The 20,318-nt window shown below is 60.0% G+C and overlaps 1 protein-coding gene across 2 annotated transcripts in view; it reads left to right on the top strand.

The window, feature by feature from the left end:
• TBC1D22A (TBC1 domain family member 22A) overlaps positions 1–19,660 on the top strand; it is a 273,872-nt gene extending 254,212 nt beyond the window's left edge. The window contains exon 11 of one of the 2 annotated variants that reach the window (XM_033117741.1): positions 18,191–19,660. In XM_033117741.1, coding sequence (XP_032973632.1) covers positions 18,191–18,319 — 129 coding nt within the window. In that variant the 3' untranslated portion in view covers positions 18,320–19,660. The remainder of the gene's footprint in view (positions 1–18,190) is intronic. The other variant, XM_033117740.1, reaches the window with a different exon arrangement.
• Positions 19,661–20,318: the final 658 nt, after the last annotated feature.

The raw sequence follows: 20,318 nt of genomic DNA, 5'->3' as shown, positions 1-20,318 counted from the left end.
GAACCCAGGACTCCCCAGAAGGAGGCCCGGGGAAGAGCCCCGCCCTAAGCCCCTGGGAGGACCTCTTCTCCAGGAGCCCCCGCTCTGTCACCAGAGGGCCCCTTGCAGGTGGCTCAGGACCCAGGAGCCACCTCTGTGCCCGCCCCCACCCTGTCCCAGCTGGCCAGCTCGAGCCCGGCCATGTCCCCTCTGTCACCCAGGATCTGGGGACGGGCAGAATCTCCTCTTTTAAAACCTCCGTGAGTTGGTGAAGATCTAAAAGGAACTTTGCCCCCAGCAGTGCATGTGTGTCAGATCTGGCTGTACATTCATTCTGTGTTTCTCTGAATCTGCATGTTTATTTCATGGTGCTTGGCAATGACCCTTTCACATTCCTGAAAACACAAGGAAAGTGCCCTAACGGCACACAGTTTACAGCCAGTGTTACTGGACTCGGGAGGGAAAGCTGTGTGCAGGCTGGTTAATTAGTGTTGAATAGTTTCAGGGAATAAGCTTGCTTTTTAAATCTCCCGTCGGTACAGCCGTCCTACACCTTCGGCAGCAGGATGTGTCTGCTATGGCCCCTGTGTGACGAGCAAGGGCTTGAGTGTGAGCTCGTCCCTAGGGAAGCACAGGCACCTCCCGGCCACCTGCTGCCACTGTCCCTCGGTGCCCCGTGTGCTCTGATGGGTGCTGTGGACCTGTGTCTGCAATGCGGGTCCAGCCAAGTGGCTAAGACAACGCCCCCTACCCCAGCCCGCCCCCCAGGAGGAGCCTGTGCAGCTGCTGGTGGCAGAGTCCAGGGCCTGCGGCGTCCTGGGGACTGGGGGCTCTGCAGCTCGTGGGATTGCACGTATCTGCCTCCTGCCCTCCGTGTCCAGTGCCACAGTCTTCTCCTGGTACAGCCCGGTGCCCCTGCACAGGCGGTGTCCCGGCGCCGAGTACTTGGAGACAGAGGAGCCCCAACACACCCAGGTTAGGGGTGTTCGGCAGCATCCCTGCCTTTGGCTCTGTAGAAAGAGAGCCTGACCCTCGCCGTGACCGGGTCTTCTGTTCTGTGTGCCCCTCGCTGCGCCAGTGCTGCCCGAGGCCTCAGTGGGCTGCACGCTCCCCTCCACAGTGTGTGTGATTCCGAGAAGGCTTGTTGTCGGGACCAGGCCAGCGGGACCTTTTCCGCTGGGGAGAGGGCCCTCTTCTGACACCGGGCTGAGGTGGCTTGGACTCCACATCTAGAACCCACTACCCCACCTTCCAGGCATTGCGGGGGCCTCAGGAAACGAGACCAGCCGGGAGGAGACCCCAGGAAGGTGACCCACTGGTGCTGGCACCTCATGCCACCTTAGGCCCTTCTCCTTCACTGGTCCCGTGGGCGGTGAACAGACCCGCCCTGCAGTGGCCCCTTGTCCCACTCAGTGTGCCCTCGGGCACACGCGCCATCTGGCAGTGTTGCTGTCACCTGGGTCATCACAGGGGGCTGGGGTGCAGGCCTGTGAAGGTCCTGGGCCACACACCACTCTAGTGGCTCATATCCTGGTCCGAGAGCCTGGAGCAGCTGAACCCCAGCTGTGCCCACAGTGAGTGTGACTGGAACCACCGCAGGGAGGGTGGCAGATGCTGGGAAGTGCACCGGCATGCCAGCCTTGGGCTTAGTGGCTGTGCCCTGCTTCTATGCCCATTTATAACCATTTACAGCCAGGCTGGGCAGGCACCAGGTGAAGGTGCTCTGGAGTGAGGGGCAGCGTTGGTCGTCAGTAGGTGGGGGCCTGGCCCCAGAGCCCCCGCCTGCTGAACTGGGGCTCAGGCGGACTGGTGAGGTGTGCACCCCTCTGCTGAGGGCTCAGTGTCACCTGTGGTGCCCCAGATGAGCGCCAGGGGCTGCGCAGGAGGTACCCCAGGGAGGTGGGGAGGGCAGCCGCTCTGGAAGGAGGGCCTGCTGAAGGGGCACCCTCAGCCCCGAGGCTCGGCTGGCGCGTTTTGCCTCCTGTGCTGGCGTGTTGAGACAGCCAGAGCAGCTGCCCCCTGGGAGCTCATGCCCCAGCGGGAACCCCGAGCGAGAACTGTTGGTTTAGGGTCGCCACCAGTTCTTTGGCGCCAATAGTTCGCCAACAATGATCTTTTCAGTCTCTCCGTAAAACACGATGTTATGAAAGCATTGTCGTATGAAGAGGCCATCGAAGAACGTGCAGCTACAATTTAGGGAAAGGGCTCTAAGAGGTGTGTTAGACACTTAATAAACAGGTTATGTTTCTGGAAGTTTTGATTTTAAAGTGACCCTCCATCCGTGGTTTTCACTCAGGTATCAGGTGTTCAGGAGGCATCTGGAAGCATGTCCTCCCCCCGCACTCCCACCCCAGTCGAATAACATTCAGGGCCTCAGCCCCGGGCCACATCAGCCCGTTTGACATTCATCCGAGTGGGTCCTCTGAGAAGCAGAGACTGACGGGAGGGGAGAGAACTTTCTGGTGGAGGCACGGGGCGGGGGGGGGGCCTTGCTCCGGGAAGCCAGCGTTCTGTCCTTAGCTGCCTGGAACCCACAAAGCCCCTTCTCTCAGCCCGGGGGGTGGAATTGTGAAAGGGAGTGATTCGCTCTCCGTCTCTCCAGCTCAGATTCCTGGCGACCAAGTGGAAGCCTTTTGATCCAGTTGCCAGATAGACTTGACGAAGAAGCAGTCAAAGTGACATGAGGACAAATGCAGGAGCTCCGTTCCCACAGGCAGGACGGGCCCGGCCCACACAGGACTGCTGCCTTCAGAAGTGTGTCCCACAGCTGGGCGTCCTGCCGTCCGGCCCGGGCTGCTGACACCGGTGCCTTTCTGTGGCCGCTCAGAGGACCCACTCGGGTGACGTGCAGCAGGAGTGGGACCGTGGGGTAGAACAGGCAGCGGGACTTTTCTTCCTGATCCCTGGGCCTTGGCTCAGACCCGGGGTGGGGAGGGGTCTTCCCACCGACTTCGTTCCCCAACGTTGGCCTCTACCTGCCTGAGATGGGCTCCCCGTGAGGTGGGCTCCCCCACTCCACCCACCCAGCTGATGCTGCAGCCACAGCTTCCTGCCTCCTGGGACCTGGCAGCCCGGGAGTCCTCTGGGAGCCTCTGCTCATGAGGAGGCCAGATTCAAAGCTGGAAAACAAAACCTGGCCTGAACTGGTGAAATCTCAGATGTCTCAGCAGACGGACAGACACTGCCCTGAAATGCCTCCCACCCTCAGGCAGGGGGACTCCTGGAGACAGACCCCCTGAAGATGCGCTCGCCGCGGTGACAGACTGGAAAACCTGCCAGGAAGCAAGGCCACACCACACATGGGATCTTTGCACCGCCGACGAGGACTCACAGCACAACCAGAAGAGTTTAAGAGCAAATCCATGTGAAAGGAGAAACCATGTGGCCTGAAAAGAACAGCTGGGTTAAAAACAGTGAGACAGAGAAGGAAGTATGTGAGCTGGCTCGGTGCTGGAGGGCCTCTCCTGGGTCCGACAACACACTCCACTGGGCACAGCCTCAGCCAGAGGAGGGGGGTGTCCCACGGGAAGGGCCGTGTTCCCCTGAAGGCCTGCTGGGAACCGGCAGAATGGGGGCAGGGCGGGTACAGGATGGAGGGCTCGCCTGTCACTGGCTGGCTGATCAGTGACCAGTCCTCTGGAGGGTGGGGTCCCGAGGCCCAGAGGGGATGCCACTCTCGGGGATGGAGGGGTTGGTAGTAATGGAGGTGTCCAGTGTCTGCTGTGCTGAGTGACACACCAGTGACCTATGGGGACAGACTCACTAGATAGATCTCATGACGTGAAACTCAGAAGGGCTGGCAGCCTGGGGAGGTGGCTTCATGGCCTGGACCTCGTTCCACCTGCTTGGTGGCATCGTGTGTCGTCACCGTGTATTTCCTTCAAATGGTTTTCAAAAAGTTTAAGAACTGAATTAGATTTTTAACAAAATGCCACAGCACTTCAGAAGGCAAGGATGTGCCTGGCTGGTCCGTGGGGCCTTCTGGAGACGGGCAGAGCTGGGCACAGACCTTGGGTCGGGCCACTCTGTCCCCAGGTGGGACGCTTGCTATTGGCTGGTTTGTCAGTGGTTCATTCATTCAGCAGATGGCTGGGCAGGGTAGCCGACCAGCCCTGTCCCTCAGGGATGCAGAGGCCGGGAGCAAAGACAGACCTGCCGTGGGTATCTCAGGAGCTCCCAACAGACCAGAGATCAGGGTTAAGGAGGAAGGTTCTGGAAGGGCTGATTCTGGAGCTAAGGCTGCTGAGAAGGTCTGTGTGGCTAAGGGCCCTCAGGCTTGTAGACGTTTGTTCTTTCAAAGATTTGCTGGGTCTCCTGGGAAGTTTTCCTGATGCTTGTGAACCCTGGACGCCAACAGTCTCCGGCTCAAGGGGCATCTCGGTGCTTTGGCCCAGCGCCGTCTGTGTCCACTTCATGAATCTCCTCCTCAGCCTCAGATGATCCCCTTCAGAAGTGGGGCCCCAGTCTCCTGCGCTACACGCAGTAGACACCCACATTTGTGTTTCCACTGCCTGCCTCATGCTCAGAAGTCGTGAGGGCTGGGTCTGTGCAGCAGCAGAGAGCAGCGGTGCCCACCTGCCCGCCCGCCCGCCTGCGTGGCTCAGAGCTGCGCCCACGGCTCCGCCTGGTGGACACCGCCCCGTGGGCCCAGCCTGTCCGACCCTGTGCTCTACTTCGGCGCCTGTTGTCCTGAGAACTGTGTACCTGGGGCCGGCTGACTGAGGGCAGCTGAGTGGGGCCCCTTAGTGGAGCCTCGGCCTCCTGGCTCTGTCACTGGCTTTAACATGGCAGTGAACAAGCCATTTGAGGTCTCTGCCTCGTGTATCTCATCTGCAGAATGGGTGTAAGACGTTTCTCTAAGTCTGGTAGGTCATATGAAAAGGTGGGGACACAGAGTGGTTCTTCTGCAAACACTGGAGACCAGCGTTGGCACAGCCCTCATTGCAGGACCACCGTGCTTGCCCCAAACACACGGAGCAGGAAATGAACAGGACAGAGTGACGCTGGGCAGCCCGGCCCCTCTGGCTTAACTATGCTCCTGCAGCCCTGCACGGCCCTGGGCCGCCCTGGCCGAGCTTGGATTGAGGGTGACGGGGCAGTCGGGGCCTGGCCTCCGGCCAGCCTGTGCCTCGGCTCTGAGTTCAGCTTTTCAGAATCTCAGAAGTCAGCAAATATCTCAGCAAGCTATTCGATATCAGCAAACCAATCGGAGGTTTAGATGGAGACGTAAAGGCTCAGAGCCGTGAACTCAGAGCTGGGGAAGAACAAAGCTGGAGGGTCAACACCACCAGCCTCGAGACTTGCTATGCAGTTGCGTAGTCAAGTCAGGGAGGTTTTGGGGAAAGAACAGACGGATAGATCAGTGGAACAGAACAGATAGTCCGGGTGGAGACCCACAGAAATACAGTCAACTGACCTAGGACAAAGGGGCAGAGGCCACACCATGGAGTAAAAATAGTCCTTGCAACAGATGGTGCTGGGACAAGGGGACATCCACGTGCAAAGAAATGAACCAAGACACAGAACTCACACCCGTCACCAAAAGTAACACAAAGTGGATCACAGACCTCACTGTGCAACACAAAACCTAAAACTCCTAGAAAACAACATAGGAGAAAATCTAGATGACCTTGAGAATGGGGACCTTTTAGACACAACACCAGAGACATGACCCATGAAAGAAATAGTTAATAAGCTGGACTTCACTAAAATTAAAACTTCTGCTCTGTGAAAGACGATGTTAAGAGAATGAGAAGACAAGCCACCGATGGGGAGAAAATCTTTGCAAAACGCATCTGAGGAAGGGCTGGTGACCACAATATATAAAGAGCTCTTAAAACTCAACAACAAGAAAACAAACAACCCAATTGAAAAATGGGCAAAGACCTGAATAGACACCTGAGAGGACGTGTTCATATGGCAAATAAGAATGTGAAAAGGTGCCCCACTTCACATGTCATCGTATGTCACCCACTTCATATGTCTCTAATGCAAATTAAAGAGATCCCACGCCACACTATAGAGTGCCCCAAACCCAGGACACTGGCCACGCCAGGTAACGGCGAGAACGTGGGCAGTAGGACCTCTCACTCACCGCTGGTGGGGATGCAAATGGTGCAGCCACGTTGGTAGACAGTTGGTGGTTTTCACAAAACTAAACCTACTCTTAGCATACATGCCCCTTGGCGTTCACCCAAGGGAGTTGAAACTTATGTCCACATAAAAACGGAGGCTCCCCCCCATGGTTACACGGCATGGGGGTGTCCTGTAGGGTCACCCCAGGGCTGGCCTGCAGAGGCCACACCGTGGGGGGCTGTGAGTGGCGTCGGGCAGGTGTGGGACACGTCGCACTCATAGACTCCTGCCCACGAGCCCAGGCCTGAGCGCCTGGCACCTCTCGCATGCCATCACTCTGGCCCTGCGTTAAAACGCTCGGTGCTGGTTCTGTGTGACACATGGCCCTCGCTCTCTGGTGCTCCTGTCGTCCCCTGCTCTCTCTACGTCGCACCAGCACAGCGCAGGTCAGTGGCCCCGTAAGTGCCTGCAGAAGCCACACTGCGCGTCGATCTTCCCACCTCCCGGGCAGCGGGAAGGTCAGTGTGAGGGCACACAGTGAGCAGGTCGGGAAGTGCCACAGCTTTCACAGTGTGTGTGACAAGGAAAACCATTGTGCTGCTGAGTCTGTGAATCCGCTGCGGGCATCTGCGTTACCACCGCTTACATGTGGCCTGTGAAAGTGAGGTCCGCGGCGTGACGTGTCCTGTGGGGAAGCCTGTGTCCCGGGGTGTCAGGCAGAGACCTTCCTCGTGGGCTGGGGGCCCTTGGGACCCGTGTCCCTTGTGGCCTCACTCACTCTAGAAGGCTCCGTCCCCACCGGCCCTCAGGCTGCTCAGGACCCGAGCTCACAAGACACAGCCACCGTGTGAACCATTCCTAGCGGTCATTCTGAACCCCACCACTTGCAGAAGGAGAGAGCAGCATCTCCGACTGGCCGTCCCCACCCCAGGGAAGGTCCCTGTACAGTGGGCATCACAGCGCACGCGGCTCCAGGCACAAGCTTGGCAGTCTTGTGGTTTGGGCGCAAATCCTGCTGATCTGTTTGGCAGGCTGTGTGGCCGAGGGCAAGCGACTTGACCTCTCTGAGCCGAGCTTCCTCCCATGTGGCTTGGTAGTGAGAGTAATAACCATGGGGTGGGGGTGGGAGCTGCCTTCCAGGGCTAACGTGCTTGGTGCTGTGCAGTCTGGAAGGAACGCTCAGTGCCATTGCTGGCCTCCAGTCTGTCACTTGTTCCCCAGGGGTGGCAGGCAGCAGGCAGTTACGTGTTAGGGTTCCTTCTGGCTCCCACCGCTGTTTGGGGGACGGCTGAGTAGCAGGTGGGGCCCCAACGGTCCCCATCAGGTTGGCCCAGGAAGCCTCTGAGGCAGCCCCCCCTTGAGGGACACCGTTGTCCCCCTGCCCCAGGCAGGCCCGTGACCGACTGTGGGTGGCGTTTTCCTGTTTGTGCCTTTGACTTCCAAGAGATTTTACTGTGTCCTGGCGATTGTGGAGGGTGTCTTGTCATCACCCGGATTCTGTTATCTTCCAGGGGCCCTGCTAAAATCCAGCAGTTCATCTATGAATCTGCAAGATAACTTACTTACAGTCCTCCTCTGGATGGAAAATAAGCTCTCCGAGGAAGGACTCTGACCCGATGCTCAGGCCAGGTGGTGGGAGGGGGTGTTCCCGGAGGTGTCCCTTCAGATCTGAAGGGTCCCGGCCAAGCAGGTGACCGCTGCGGGCCAAGCAGAGGAGGAGCTCAGTGCTGTGCTGTTCAGGGCAGAGGGTGGGAGAGGGGTCAGTCACGCAGCCAAACCGCAGAGAGCCTCAGCTGGCGTGTTGGGTGCTGTCCCCACACGACAGGACCATTGGTGGCCTTTAGAGAGCAGCGTAAAGCGGGGTGCTCCTTTGCCAAGAGGCAGCCAGTGTTCCTGAGGGTGATCGATTGCCGGGCAGGGGTGAGAAATCGGGGGTAGGGGGTAGGGTGGCAGGGGGCTGGGCTGGGGTGTGCCCGCTGGCATGGCACAGTGGAGGTGGCACAGACAGGATGGAATAGGCTGCACACAGGAGAGGGACGGGGCAGGCATGCGTGGCAGCGTGGGTGCTTCTGTGTTGTTTTCACCTGAGCACAGGTGGGCGGTGGTGCGTGCCCCGAGGTGGGGGTCGGCGAGAGGGCAGTGGGGGCGTGTTCAGTGTGACAGGCCTTCAGGCTGGAGGTGCGGCGGCGGCCATGGCACGGGCAAGGCTGGCGTTCAGGGCGAGGTCCTGTGGGGATGGGGACACAGGGCGTGTACAGCCCTGGCTTCAGAGGACGTCCCCTGGGGAGGTGTGCAGGGGCTGGGAGGGCCTGGGCACTCAGTGTTGAGACACCTGGCAGAGGGAAGGGTTGCCAAGGAAACTGGAAAGGTGGGGAAGGTAGGAGGGGCTTTAGGAGGGGGGAGGGTCAACAGGGAGAACTGGCCCTGGGGACCCATTGGATGTGGTGGGCAGGACCAGATGTGGGGAGCCAGGGCACGCCCACCCCCGGCCAACACTGGCTGTCTCTGCCCCAGAGCCCGGGAGACCTGGGGGGTGCCCCATCCCCCTGTGTCCACCCACAGTGTGGGCACTGCTGTGGGCCTGTGGGCAGCACCCCAGAGTTGTAGGGCTGGTTCCACCTGCATCCCCTTTAGACATGGGGAGCGAGGACTGCTGCTGGGTCTTAAGTCCCAGCGTACAGGTCGCCAGGACCACAACCACAGCGGCCACTGGCCCCCTCCCCGCTCCTCTCTGAGGACCTCCCGCTGATTTCTCCGAGGTGAGAAGCAGGAGCGGCCCCCAGACTCCCCACCCTGTCCCCACGGTCCCTCACTCAGGCCCTTTGGAAAGGACCGTCTCTGCACCTTGTAGAGAGACGAGTGGGACCAGCCTCCCTCCCATGAGTGGGTGTCTCCCGCCCAGCCCTTCTCAGGACAGTGTCTCCGCAGCGTCCCATCTGTGACCAGCTTCCCGGCCCCACAAAGCAGGAAGGTCTTTCCAGGTTGAAGCCGACTAATTGCCCTGCCAGGATTAAACCGTCCTGTGTGTGCTGGAGCCTGTCCCTCACCGCAGGCACAGAGATAAACAGAAGGGCCCTGGATGGAGCGCTCGCACCAGGCTTGGGTTTTCGGTACCCAGAGGTGTCTGTCTCCTTTGAATTCCTCTTTCGGAAGGAAATACGGAATTAATTCCCAGGACGGTGTCCCTCCCCCAGCCATCAGGCTCCGTAGAACACTGCTGTATTGCGGTGTCCCCATCTATTTTCCACGTTCCAAAGCGCTGTCACCAGCGAGTTGGCCAGTCCGGCAGCTGGCTGTGTCCCAGCCGGCTGTCACCATCCTTCTACTTTTAGCTCTGGTTTGGTCCAGAACCTGACAAGATTGTCAGACTAATAACTGGATTGTCAAAAGAAGTCAGCTGTCCCAGGACGGTCTGGGGGTGGGAGGTGGGCGGGAGGCGTGGGACAGCCCCAGAGCAGCCCAGCCCGGCGCTGGCCACCAGGGGTCGCCCGGCCCTCCACCCCCTCCTGGAGGGCGTTAGGGCCAGCGGGGCCATGACCCTTAGGGCATCAGGGCACCGCGGCCACACTTGATGAGCAGGAGGTCTCGCGTCCTGGGCGCAGGGTCGTGTCGCTGGGGTCAGAGCCTGGTGGGGACGCAGGGTGGACCTCGCGAGTCAGACCCCCGAGTGAGTGTTGCCGGGAGAGAGCGGTGTGCCGGCTTGGACTGGCCTTTGTGTGCGGCTCCTCTCCTGCCTGCTGTGCGTGAGGCTGTGTTCTGGATTCTTTGATGTGCTGGTTAATAGGGCATCGAGGGTGACAGAAAGCTTAAAAACGAGATAAATAAGGATGAACTTTGCATAAGCAATTTTCTTACTGGGGCCTCCGGGCCTCTCCGGGCTGTGGCTGGTACCCCGACACCGAGGAGAGGGACAGACAGGTGGTCCGTCAAGTGCACCCCAACATCCCTCCGTCAGGTAGCGTCTCAGCCCTGCAGCTGTGGCTCCTTTCCCGGGTCCCCCTCACCTTCCCTCCGTGTGACGGGGCGGGGCTGAGCTTTCCACTGTCCCCGACCCCGGAGCCTCCCACCGGCTTGCCCTCTGGTGAGCGCCAGAAGGACCAGGGCCGAGTGCTGGCGCCCGGCGCCCGGCCCGACTCGGGATGGGTCACAGCCCTGTGCTTGTGTTTGCTGGCTTGTCGTGGCCGTCCCTGGAATCCGAGAGCCATCGGCTCCGTGTGACCCAGGCTCTCTTCAGCCCGTCGATGTGCATGCAACACAGATGCCGCAGGAAGCCCGGGTGAAGGTTTGTCCGGGGACAAGTCCTTGCTTGTGAAAAGACAGGTCACCCTCATTTGTGTCTGGATCAGAGTGGGGCCTCCTTGTCAGGAAAACAGAAAGGAAGAAGAAAAAGGAAGAGAGGCAGGAGCGGGGGAGGGCAGCTGCAGCCCCGTGGGGGAGCGGGGAGGCCCCAGCTGGCTTCTTCCCACCGGAGCTTACAGCTGGCCCTGCCCACTGGGCAGCAGGCCCCGGCCTCCAGTTCGTGGATGTGGGGCGGAGGTGGGTCGGGAAGCTGAGAGTAGTGCCCAGGCAGCAGTGCTGGGAGGAGCCAGCCCCTGTCGCCCTCCTGCCAGCACAAGGCCTCAGCTAGGCCAGCTGGGAACCGCCTCGAAGGACCGCCACGTGGCTGCGGTGCCCTGCCCGCCCCGCACACCACACACGCTTCACGGTGCAGACACACTCCACACATCCAGGCGGAGCAGGGCTGGCCCCTCGGCGTAGTTTGCGTAGCTTCTCCCCCTTCGGTCGGCCCAGAGGCGTCCCCTCCACTCACACACTCAGTGCTTGTGGGCCGTGAGCGCCGCCGTGAGCAGGAGGCAAGCCGCCTGAACCCAGACCTGGGCCTGGGGCCGCTGGAGCAGCCAGTTAGGAGCCGGAGGGTGAGCACGTGGCAGGGTCTTGATTTCCAGTTGACTCTGTCCCCCGTCAGAGCCTCCCGAAGTCTGCACTTGTTTGTCACTTAGTGGGACCTAATTCCTGGCTGCTGGGCCCTGGGGAGGGGACCCTTGGTTGGCAGCATGTCCCTCGGCAGAGCCCTTGCTCTGCTGTCCCTTCAGGATTCCCGCAGCCGGGCTGCACAGCCATGCCCTGGAGAAGGGGACACTTTTGTCTAGGTCTGCCTGGGGCTGTGATCCGTGAGCTGACGTCCTTGGCAGCCCTGAGCCGCCATGTTAAGTATCAAAATGTAGGATTTTCTATTGGTGTTTGCGTTAGTGCCTGAAACCTGAATCCTTTAATGAGTGACATCCTGACTGGCTCCCTTCCTGATTCTTCCATGACCCCAGTGGCCCACCGTTGGGACTGGGGGCATAAAGGGAAGGCGGGTCCCACAGGAAAATCAGGGCCTTGGCCCCAAAATGATCACAAGACTCCAGGCAGAAAAATCCCCAGCACCCACTCTCCTCCCCTCCAGGGCCCCACGGGCTGTGGGATCCGACATGGACGGCCCCAGGAGCAGCTGGCTCGTCCTCACGCCCTTCTGCGTTGGAGAAGGGACCACGGGGCCGCCGCTGCTCTCTCAGCCTTTTCCAAGTCAATTCCTGTTCACACAGCCAGTCTCTGGACCTTTAAAAGTCATGCTTAGGAAACAAGCAGAAGGCCCCAGGATTCAGTATCAGTGATGGGCTGGGGCGTCTAAAGGTGGTAGCGTTGGTAAGTTTTACTAACCTCTCGCTGAGTCTTAAAAGATGGATTGGAGTTGCCCAAAGCCGAGAAGGAGGGGTTGGCCCCAGGCCGGGACAGCGGTGGGCACAGGAGCCTGCACAGCCGTCCCCTCGGGCTCCTGCGGCCCCGCCCTGCCCCGTGCAGTCACACGCTGGGCGCGAGTGTGTGACCGAGGGTGTGGCCAGCCGCACGGCATTAGGACCACGACGTGCGGTCACTCACAGACCAGACCTCCCGGGAAGATGGCCTCATGCTCTTGAGTGGTGAGACTCCAAGGTCTTTTTCTGTGGCCGTGTCACCAGCCAGGGAACAGGACTGGGCCTGCTCCCACATGTGCCCCCCCAGGGTGAAGTCTGCCCTGGGGCCAGGCAGCCGAACCCTGACTGTGACGTCTGACAGGGAGCAGCCAGCAGGGAGGTGGGTGCAGAAATGAGTGAGCCACAGCCAGAGAGCAGCAGCACAACTCCAGAAAAAGCGGCCAGTGCACCCGGCTTCCGCGCCCACCACGCATCACCCCTGGCCCCAGCCCTGGGGCGCCCACAAGGCCCGGCCTGGGGCACCCGAACCATGAGCATTCCCCCTGTGCCGTCAGTCCTGCCAGCAGGCGCCTCAAACCCTGTTCGGTGTAATTTAATCTCGGCCTCTTTTTTATTTTCCATTTTACACGTGTACTTACCAAGAACAGGTATTTTACGTTGAATATGGATTCAAACCCCAGCAGATCCTGCACAGGCAGGAATACAAATGACCTGTCCATCCGCTGGCCGTCAGGGGCCGTGGTTTTGGGGGCACCAGGACCCTCGCCCTGCGGAGCGCTCCGTCCCTGGACACTCGCTCGGGCGGGCAGATGAGCTGCCCACGGCGGGGCCGGTGGGGCCGGAGTCGGGCGGGAGGCAGCAGGGCGGGCCAGACCAGCCTTTCCTCGTGGAAGGTGAGCGTGGGTGCCCAGCAGAGCGCAGGTGGGCCCGGCACAGGTTCCGGCCACGGTGGGCACGGCAGTGGTGGCTCCAAGCCCCGTGCGCCAGGCGTCGTGTGAGGCCCACGTGTGCCAGCCCCGTCAGTCCTCAGCACAGCCCTGGAGTCGCCTCCGAGGTGTCCGTCATGCACCCGGGGCCCCACAGGTGGCAGTAGGACGATGTGACGACGGTGATGAAACAGGGCTCCTGCTGGAGCGCTCCTCTGCCCTGAGCAGCTGTTACTGACCCTCCGGCCTCCCGGCCTGGAGGCCGCTCCTGTCACTGTCTCCGCCTCGCACGGGGGCCTGACGTCCAGGGCTCCGGCCGGCTGGCCACCCAGTGCTCCGGGGTCGGGCGTGTGTGGCGTGTGTGGCTTGCAGGAGCTGAGCCGGCCAGGGCCTCGGCCTCCACCTGAAAGCCTGAGGAGGTGGCCGCCGTGCCCCAGGCCGTCCTCCGGGAGCCCCCGTGCTGCTGGCCTGTTCTCCAGACCCTGAGTGTCCCTGCAGCCTCCCCAGGTGCTGGACACCAGGGCCTTCCTTGCACAGGCGGCCGGAGCGCCCCGAGCACTTAGGTTTCTAGCCAAGCTGCACAAATTGAGCGTTGGAGGACGGTGCGAAAGTGAATTAAACCAATTAGGCTGCTACCTGACTTTTGTGTCAGCGTCCTGACTCCTGTTTCTTCTTTCTCAGTTCAGGGGAGAAAATGAGAGTTGGCAAATGGACCCTTTAGCCCCGTCATGACTAATTTATTCACCTCTGCATGTTGGCAATTTGCAAACTCCTGACTGGAGCAGCTTTTAAGCCGCCTTCTGTGTCTGGGCCGTGCCTGTGCCGTTCACGCCCTCCCAGTGCCCAGGGGAGCCTGCCGGGCCCTGCTCACCCAGGGGCCCAAGAAGGGGCACTGGTCCTGCTGCTCCAGGTGGGCACCCCAGTTCAGGGCCAGTTGGGGAGGCAGGAATCTCTGTGTTACTTAAAGCCGTGCTATCCAGTGGTGCAAGCTTGTCACGTGGGAAATGGGCAATTTTCTGCTGCCCTTGTAGTGATAGGGAAAGAATAAAAAGGTGAAATTAATATTTTACTTAACCCGGTACGTCCAAAATACTGTCTTTCAACCCATGAGCAATATGAAAATTAAGAAACATTTTATGATCTTGTTCAGACTGAGTATTCGAGGTCCGGAGTGTCCTGTACACGGACATGTGTGTGCACGGAGCCCCCGAGTGGACAGCAGACAGGAAGGCCCACACGCAGGAGTAAATACTGTCTGTCTCGGCTTCGTGTGTGTCTGTCTGTGACCTGATCCCACCTCCCCACACCTGCACACGACACCCTGCAGGTGAGCCCTGTTCCTGCTGCGTTGGCCGACTCGGGCCGTCCTCAGGATATGGTCGCCTAGTGAAAGAACAAATGAACGAAGACCAGGAAACAGTATCAGCCCCGCTGGGCTTGCTTCTTTCCACATCGGTCCTGTGGGTCCTGACTCGCCTTCTGGTGGATGAACCTGGTTACACCACAGCGTGTTGTCCAAGTCACTTCATTTCCTCGGCAGACAGACCTGCTTCCTGTTGTCCGGTGGGGCCGGGGCGCGGTGCTGAACCTTCAGTGAAAAAGAGGTGTGTTCTGAGAGCCTGGGCTCAGGATCCCTGGACCAGGTGGGCTGCCCGCCTCTGAGTGGCCGGAGAGGTCAGTCGTGAGGTTCAGGGATCCGGGTGAGTGGTGGCCCTGTGACAGGAGCACATACCCTGACACTGCTCCTGACGCAGAGACAGGATGATGGTGGCCTGTTTTATGCACCGAGCAGCTCATGGTCCCTCCGTTCTTTGGGAGTATTTTAAATACAGTTCGTCTTGTATCAGACGTTAGGATTTAAAGATCCAGTCCAGGGACGTTAAGAAGTGGTGTCCTCTCGGGCTTCTGGGAGTCCTAGCCACAGCCCGCGGGTCGACGCATGTGGTGCATTTATTCCTCGGACATTTGTCTCTCATGTGCCGCCTGCCAGGTACCTCGGGAGGAGAGTAAGATGTTGTCTCTGCCTCTGGGCGTGCTGTCAGTGAGAACACAATGTCTTGTTAAACTTGTTTGCTCAACTGTCATTTCCCACGGGTGACAATTTATTCAGCTAAAATGCTGCTGCTACGATTGCCATTGCTACGTACCACTAATAGTGATCGCAGTCATAACACTTGAGTAATAGTAGTGGCAGGTGACACTTACCTTGTGCTTTTCTATTCTGGCACCGAGGGGGACACTTTATACATATTAACAACCCCGTGAGGGAGGGATGTTACTGTCCCCATTTACAGGTGAGGAAGCTGAGGCACAGGGAGTTGTGAGGCTTGCGTAGCTAATAGTTGTCCAAGGACGTCCCTGAGAAGCTTGTGGGTCATGATGGCAGGAGGGCCGGGGCTTGGACCAGTGCCTGTGACGTCTGAGCTGGGGTCTCTGCGCCCGCTCACTGCTGCCCGTGCCCACCTGGTCTCTGTAAGGCGCCAAACAGAACGCTGGGGCCCTGGGAGGGGACCCTTGCCCACTTTCCTAGAGCCCAGGGACGCCAGTGTGTCACCATTTTGTCCTTCATGGAATGGCGTACACTCAGAAAGATAATCATGCTTTGCCAATGACTGTAATTCGTCCGACTTTCTGGAAAAATGAAACCCTTTGGCAAGAAGTACCCAAAGCCATCACGTTATTTGCTCTTTGACGTTAGATGGCTCACCTCTTGGAACCTACCCAGAGACAAAAAGCAGCAGCAGGAAGGTTTCTGTCTACAGAATGTCCAGCTACCCTGTTTGTGGTCGGAATCCACCGGGAACAGCCAGGCTTCTGACGTTCACTTCGCATCCCACTACGCCTGCACCGAGGCCGAACGAGGCCGAGCGACCCTGAGCTCCACTGTTGTCTGGTGGCGCTGGTGGGGCCTCCACCGGGAGTCACCTGGTAACCAGGAAGACCACCTGTGACCCACACGCTCATGATGGAACATCCACAGTGCCCAGGGTACAATCACAGCTGCTGGTCTCACCGAGTACCAGGACGGTACGCTGCCCAGGCCCCACCCCAACGTTCTGGGCTGGCTGCCCTGTGGTGGCGCCGGGGTGCCAGCTGGGTCCCAGAACTCCCTGAGTGACCCTGCTGTGTGGTCAGGACCGAGAACCGCAGACTCCAGGCCGTGTAGGCGGACACAGTTCCATCGCCTACGTCCTTCACTGCCCACTGCGGACAGTCCATGTCAACGTGGAATGCACGTAACTCAGGCTGACGGTGAAAGGAAGGGCACGGGGGCCGAGGTGCATGCCTGCTGTGGCTTGTTGACATGGTGGCATCTCATGGACAAGGGGAGGAAGAGAATGACTGTAACCTGACTCATCTTTGATTTCTGACGATGTCAGCGTTGTGAGCAAGCCTTCCTTGAATTGTCACATCCCTTAATGTGACTGCAGCATCGCGTGTGGAAAAATTAGGACCGAAAACTGAATTGCCCCCTACAGTTTGCTGGACTGGCCGTCGATGGGCCCCTGTCCCAGCCTCTCCCTCCCAGGAGAGCAGGTCCCCTGTGGTGTGACCCAGCGACAGCCTCCTGAGCCGTGGTTGTTTACCAGAACGATGTGGGTAATGCAGAGCAGCTCACGGCTGAGAAATGTGCCGCGATTCCCAGGTCGGAAACATTGCTGCCCAGTGCGTAAATAAGACAGCCCTTTTTAAAAAAGAAATCTGTATTTAAGGACGTGTTTGGCTGTGTTCTTTGCCTCCCGTAAAGGTCATCCAGATAGATTTTTCCTTCTTTAGCATTGCAGGCCGCGAAGCACTGGGCATTTCTATTCTCTCTCCATCCGGTGAACCTGGGGGACTAAATTAGATTCTGAAATTGAGTGTGCAGCCGAGTTGGTGAGTTACCGTAATGGGAGGGTATTGCTTCTCACCTTGCAAGTAGCGAGGTCATGATAATATGAAGCGAAGTGGATTAAAAATAAAACCAAAGGTATTTATTTACGACCTGCTCCGAATTGGATTGGCACCCGTGTAAGTTGCATCTAATGGTGAAAGACAGCAGATTGATGTTGATCTGTCCCCGGGGACATTCTGCCAGTGAAATTTGCTCTGTGAATTCAATTTAAAGGCCCCCAGAAAGTATGTAAAGTGCAAAAGGAAATGGGATTGAGGAAGGGGAAAAAAGCAGCAACGGTGAAACATTGCAGGAGAGTCCGGCGTGCGGCTTGTGATTCGGCAGTGGGGCGAGGGCTCCAGACCTGACGCAGGGCCGCTTTGCCACTCGCCTGGCACAGGCAGCCCCAGGCGGGAGCTGGGACCCTCATTACAGAGGAAGAACCCAAAGCCCCAAGGGCGTCAGTGGTGGCGCAGCCAGCGTCTGAGCCCAGGCCTGGGGTCCGTGTCCACATCCTGCGTGCCCATAGCAGCCGGGCTGTGCTGATGGCTCAGCAATGTCCGTCTGGAGATAAAGGAGCCTGGGGAGGTCCGGGGCCTCACATAAGAGGGGGCCAGGGGCGGGAGGTGAACACTGAGCCCCACTTCCCCCGCCGTGCCCCCCTCTGCCGGGCTTGCAGGAACAGGAAACTTTGCCAGGGCCTGTGCTCCCCTGAAACCTACCCCATCGTTGGTGGGACCACCGGCCACTCTGGACATGGGGCAGCCTGTCAGGAGGACCGTCTGCGGGCACGATGGTCAGTGTGGGGGCTGCGTGGACCCCGTACCTTTCCTTCTGGCACCTGCCTCGGTGGCAGTTTAGTAGGTCACCGTCTCTTCAAGGTCTTGCCCTGGCTTCTAACCTGTGAGCTCCTAAGACAGCCATGTCCTGTGGCGGGGCCTCAGCGCCAGCCCGCCGAGCTGGGACCCGGGCCACTGCAGGGTGGTGGGGCTGGGGCAGCTGAGGGGCTCCCACACGGTCTCCCCTGGAGACCCTGAGAATCGAGTGAGTGACAGCAGCGAGGGCTGCCCGTGCCCACGTGCCCCGTGTTTCCCTGCCTGGTCTGTGGCTTGTGTGCGCCTGCCCAATGTCACTGCTGCAGTGTCACCAGATGCACAGAAATCTGTGCCTGGAGATGCCCTGGGATGGCAGCTTCCTTCCGGTCTGTAGAGCCTCCGGTGAGTGGACCGGGCCGAGGTGCCTGGACCGCGGCTGCGCACCTCTGCCAGGCCCGGCCCCGCCAGTGCCTGGGCCCTCGGTGCTGGAGTGTCGGTTAAAGGAGTCACGGCTGTGAAATGCTGGGGCGGCACTGCCTCCAGCACCCCAGCCGTGCGTCTCCTAAGTCTGGGCATCCTCCTGGCTGCTGGCCCGGGGCCTGTTGGGAGGACGAGAGGGGACCCCACTGCTGGGCTGCTGGAGGGTGGGGCTGGAGAAGCAAGGCGCCCCCTCAGCTCGTCACACCCCCCCCACCCCACCCCGCTGGCCAGGTGCGCCCTGGTCTGCAGCCCCGCAGCCCGCCGCTGTCGCTTCCTCTGACTTGGCCTGTCTCTCTCCTCCAGGAGCTGCTGCTCTTCCTGCAGAACCTGCCCACAGCCCACTGGGGTGACGGGGACGTCAGCCTGCTGCTGGCTGAGGCCTACCGCCTGAAGTTCGCCTTTGCCGACGCCCCCAATCACTACAAGAAGTGAGCATGGGGCCCTCGCAGGCAGCAGGCCACTGCCCCGGGGCAGGTGCCTACCTGCCGGCCGGATGCAGGCCTGCGGCCAAGGAGAGGCCTTGCTGGACGGCCTGGTCCTCCGGGGAGCGTGCAGGACGGTGCCAGGCGCGGTACGGGGCCTGGCGAAGGCGGGACTGCATCTGTTTTCTGAGATACCAAAGAGAGCCATGGGGTCCCGGCCGTGTGGGGCCAGCGAGGGGCAGGCCCTCCCCTGTCCTGGAGCATCCTTGCCAAATGACCACCTCCTGCAGCCCCCAGCCCGTGGCCACCTGGGAAGCAGACCTCCCTGCAGAGGCCTGCTGGTGGGGCCGGGGCAGGGGAGGTGGTAGCCATCTGTACCTACTTTGAAATGCGAAAGTTCTGTTCTGTTGAGTGAAAGAGAATAAAGACAAAGCAGTGAGGAGACTCGCACTAGCCTGGGAAGCTTCTCCCACGGGGCCTCACAGCAGCTGTCACCATTTGGCACTTTAATTTTGCTCTGCACTTTCTTGCTTTAAGCGGGGCTAGAAGCAGACCGGCTCCTCCGTGAGCCAGGCCTAGCGCCTGGGGCTCCGGCTGCCGTCGGCGGGGAGCAGCGAGGCCTCCAAACTGCCTCGCTTTCCCTCTCCAGCCTCGTAAGAGAGAAGCTGAGCCTGCTGGCCCTCCTCAGGTAACCCACGGGCGGGAGCTGTTCTGCGGGAAGTGAGGAGGAGCCCCGGCTCAGGCCGCAGAGCTGCCGCTCAGACAGATGGGCACATGGGGTTCAGTCCCCGTGGTGGCAGCTGTGAACCAGCTGTGCTCCTCCCAGCACTGGGGCTGGGGCACCCACAGCCCTGCCCCCCTCCCCAGGTCCCCCGTGTGATGGACACGCGATGGCTTCCTGCTGTTCATTGGGCACTGGGGCAGCGAGCCTGCGTGCAGCAGGTCCCGGAGGACCCAGGCTTCCCACACGCTCCCCGCCTGCACGCAGAAGCATCTGTCACGGGCGTGGGGCCCGTGTGACATGGTCACCCCGGGGCCCAGGACAGGTTCCCGTCTTCCGCATGCCCTGGTGCGTGTAGACTCCTGTTTACAGGCGTGTCTTCCCAGCCACGCGCCGGTCCTGGAGCAGCCATGCCACAGGCCTGTCTGCACAGCTCAGGTGCGAGGACGCTGCCGGGAGGGACGTCCCAGCAGACGATAGGGACACACATGTGACGTGTGTGCCATTTATTTTTTCAAAAGATCCTGGGGTTATTACAGGTGGCATGGAAATCAGCACAAAATACTGTGCAAATGTCATATGCTCCCAAGTCAGCAGAGGGACCTGCCTGCCTCAGACCAGATGGAGGGCACGCCCCCCCGCACCGGGGTCGGGGTCGGGGTTCATGTGTGCAGGACGCCCCCATGCTTGGCCAAGATCCACCCGGGTCTGCCCGTCACCACAGCCCCGATCCCTGCGTGGCCACAATGTCGGAGACACGCAGGGCCTGCCCCGTGAGGCAGTTTGTTTTCAGAGAGGAAGCATCTACCGAGTTAAGTGAGGTTCTGTGCGTGTCTGCGCAGGATGGAAACCTGAAGCTGACTGCAGAGCCGCGTGTCCTCGGAGGATGAGCGGATGGGTGTGAAGTGATTGAGGGCGTTCTGTCTGGAGTGCCGGGTGCCCAAACGGGCAGTAAAGATGCAGTATACCCGCCCCCACCCCCCTCGGCCCTTGATTCAAGGACTCTCCTAAGGGACAGGGTGCCCTGTCCTGTCCCAGGCGGCCTTGATTTTTGGCTCCCTGGTCTGAGGCCAGATGACAGCCCAGAGCTGGGGACACTGTCCCAGCCCTACAGCAGCTGCTGGGCAGTCGGAGTCCTGGACCTTCCCGTACAGGCTATCTGCAGAGTGCCAGGGCTGGCGCTGGGCCCAGCACCCATGGTCTTGCCAAAGCCCCAGAGGACCTTGAGGGGAGCTGGAGGTGCGAGGTGGGGGTGGACTCCCACCCGTGGCTGAGACCAGACCCAGGC

Source organism: Rhinolophus ferrumequinum, chromosome 10 (genome assembly GCF_004115265.2).
Source record: "Rhinolophus ferrumequinum isolate MPI-CBG mRhiFer1 chromosome 10, mRhiFer1_v1.p, whole genome shotgun sequence".
Lineage (NCBI taxonomy): Eukaryota > Metazoa > Chordata > Mammalia > Chiroptera > Rhinolophidae > Rhinolophus > Rhinolophus ferrumequinum.
The sequence above is the reverse complement of the archived record's forward strand: the minus strand, read 5'-3'. Positions and strand labels throughout refer to the sequence as shown.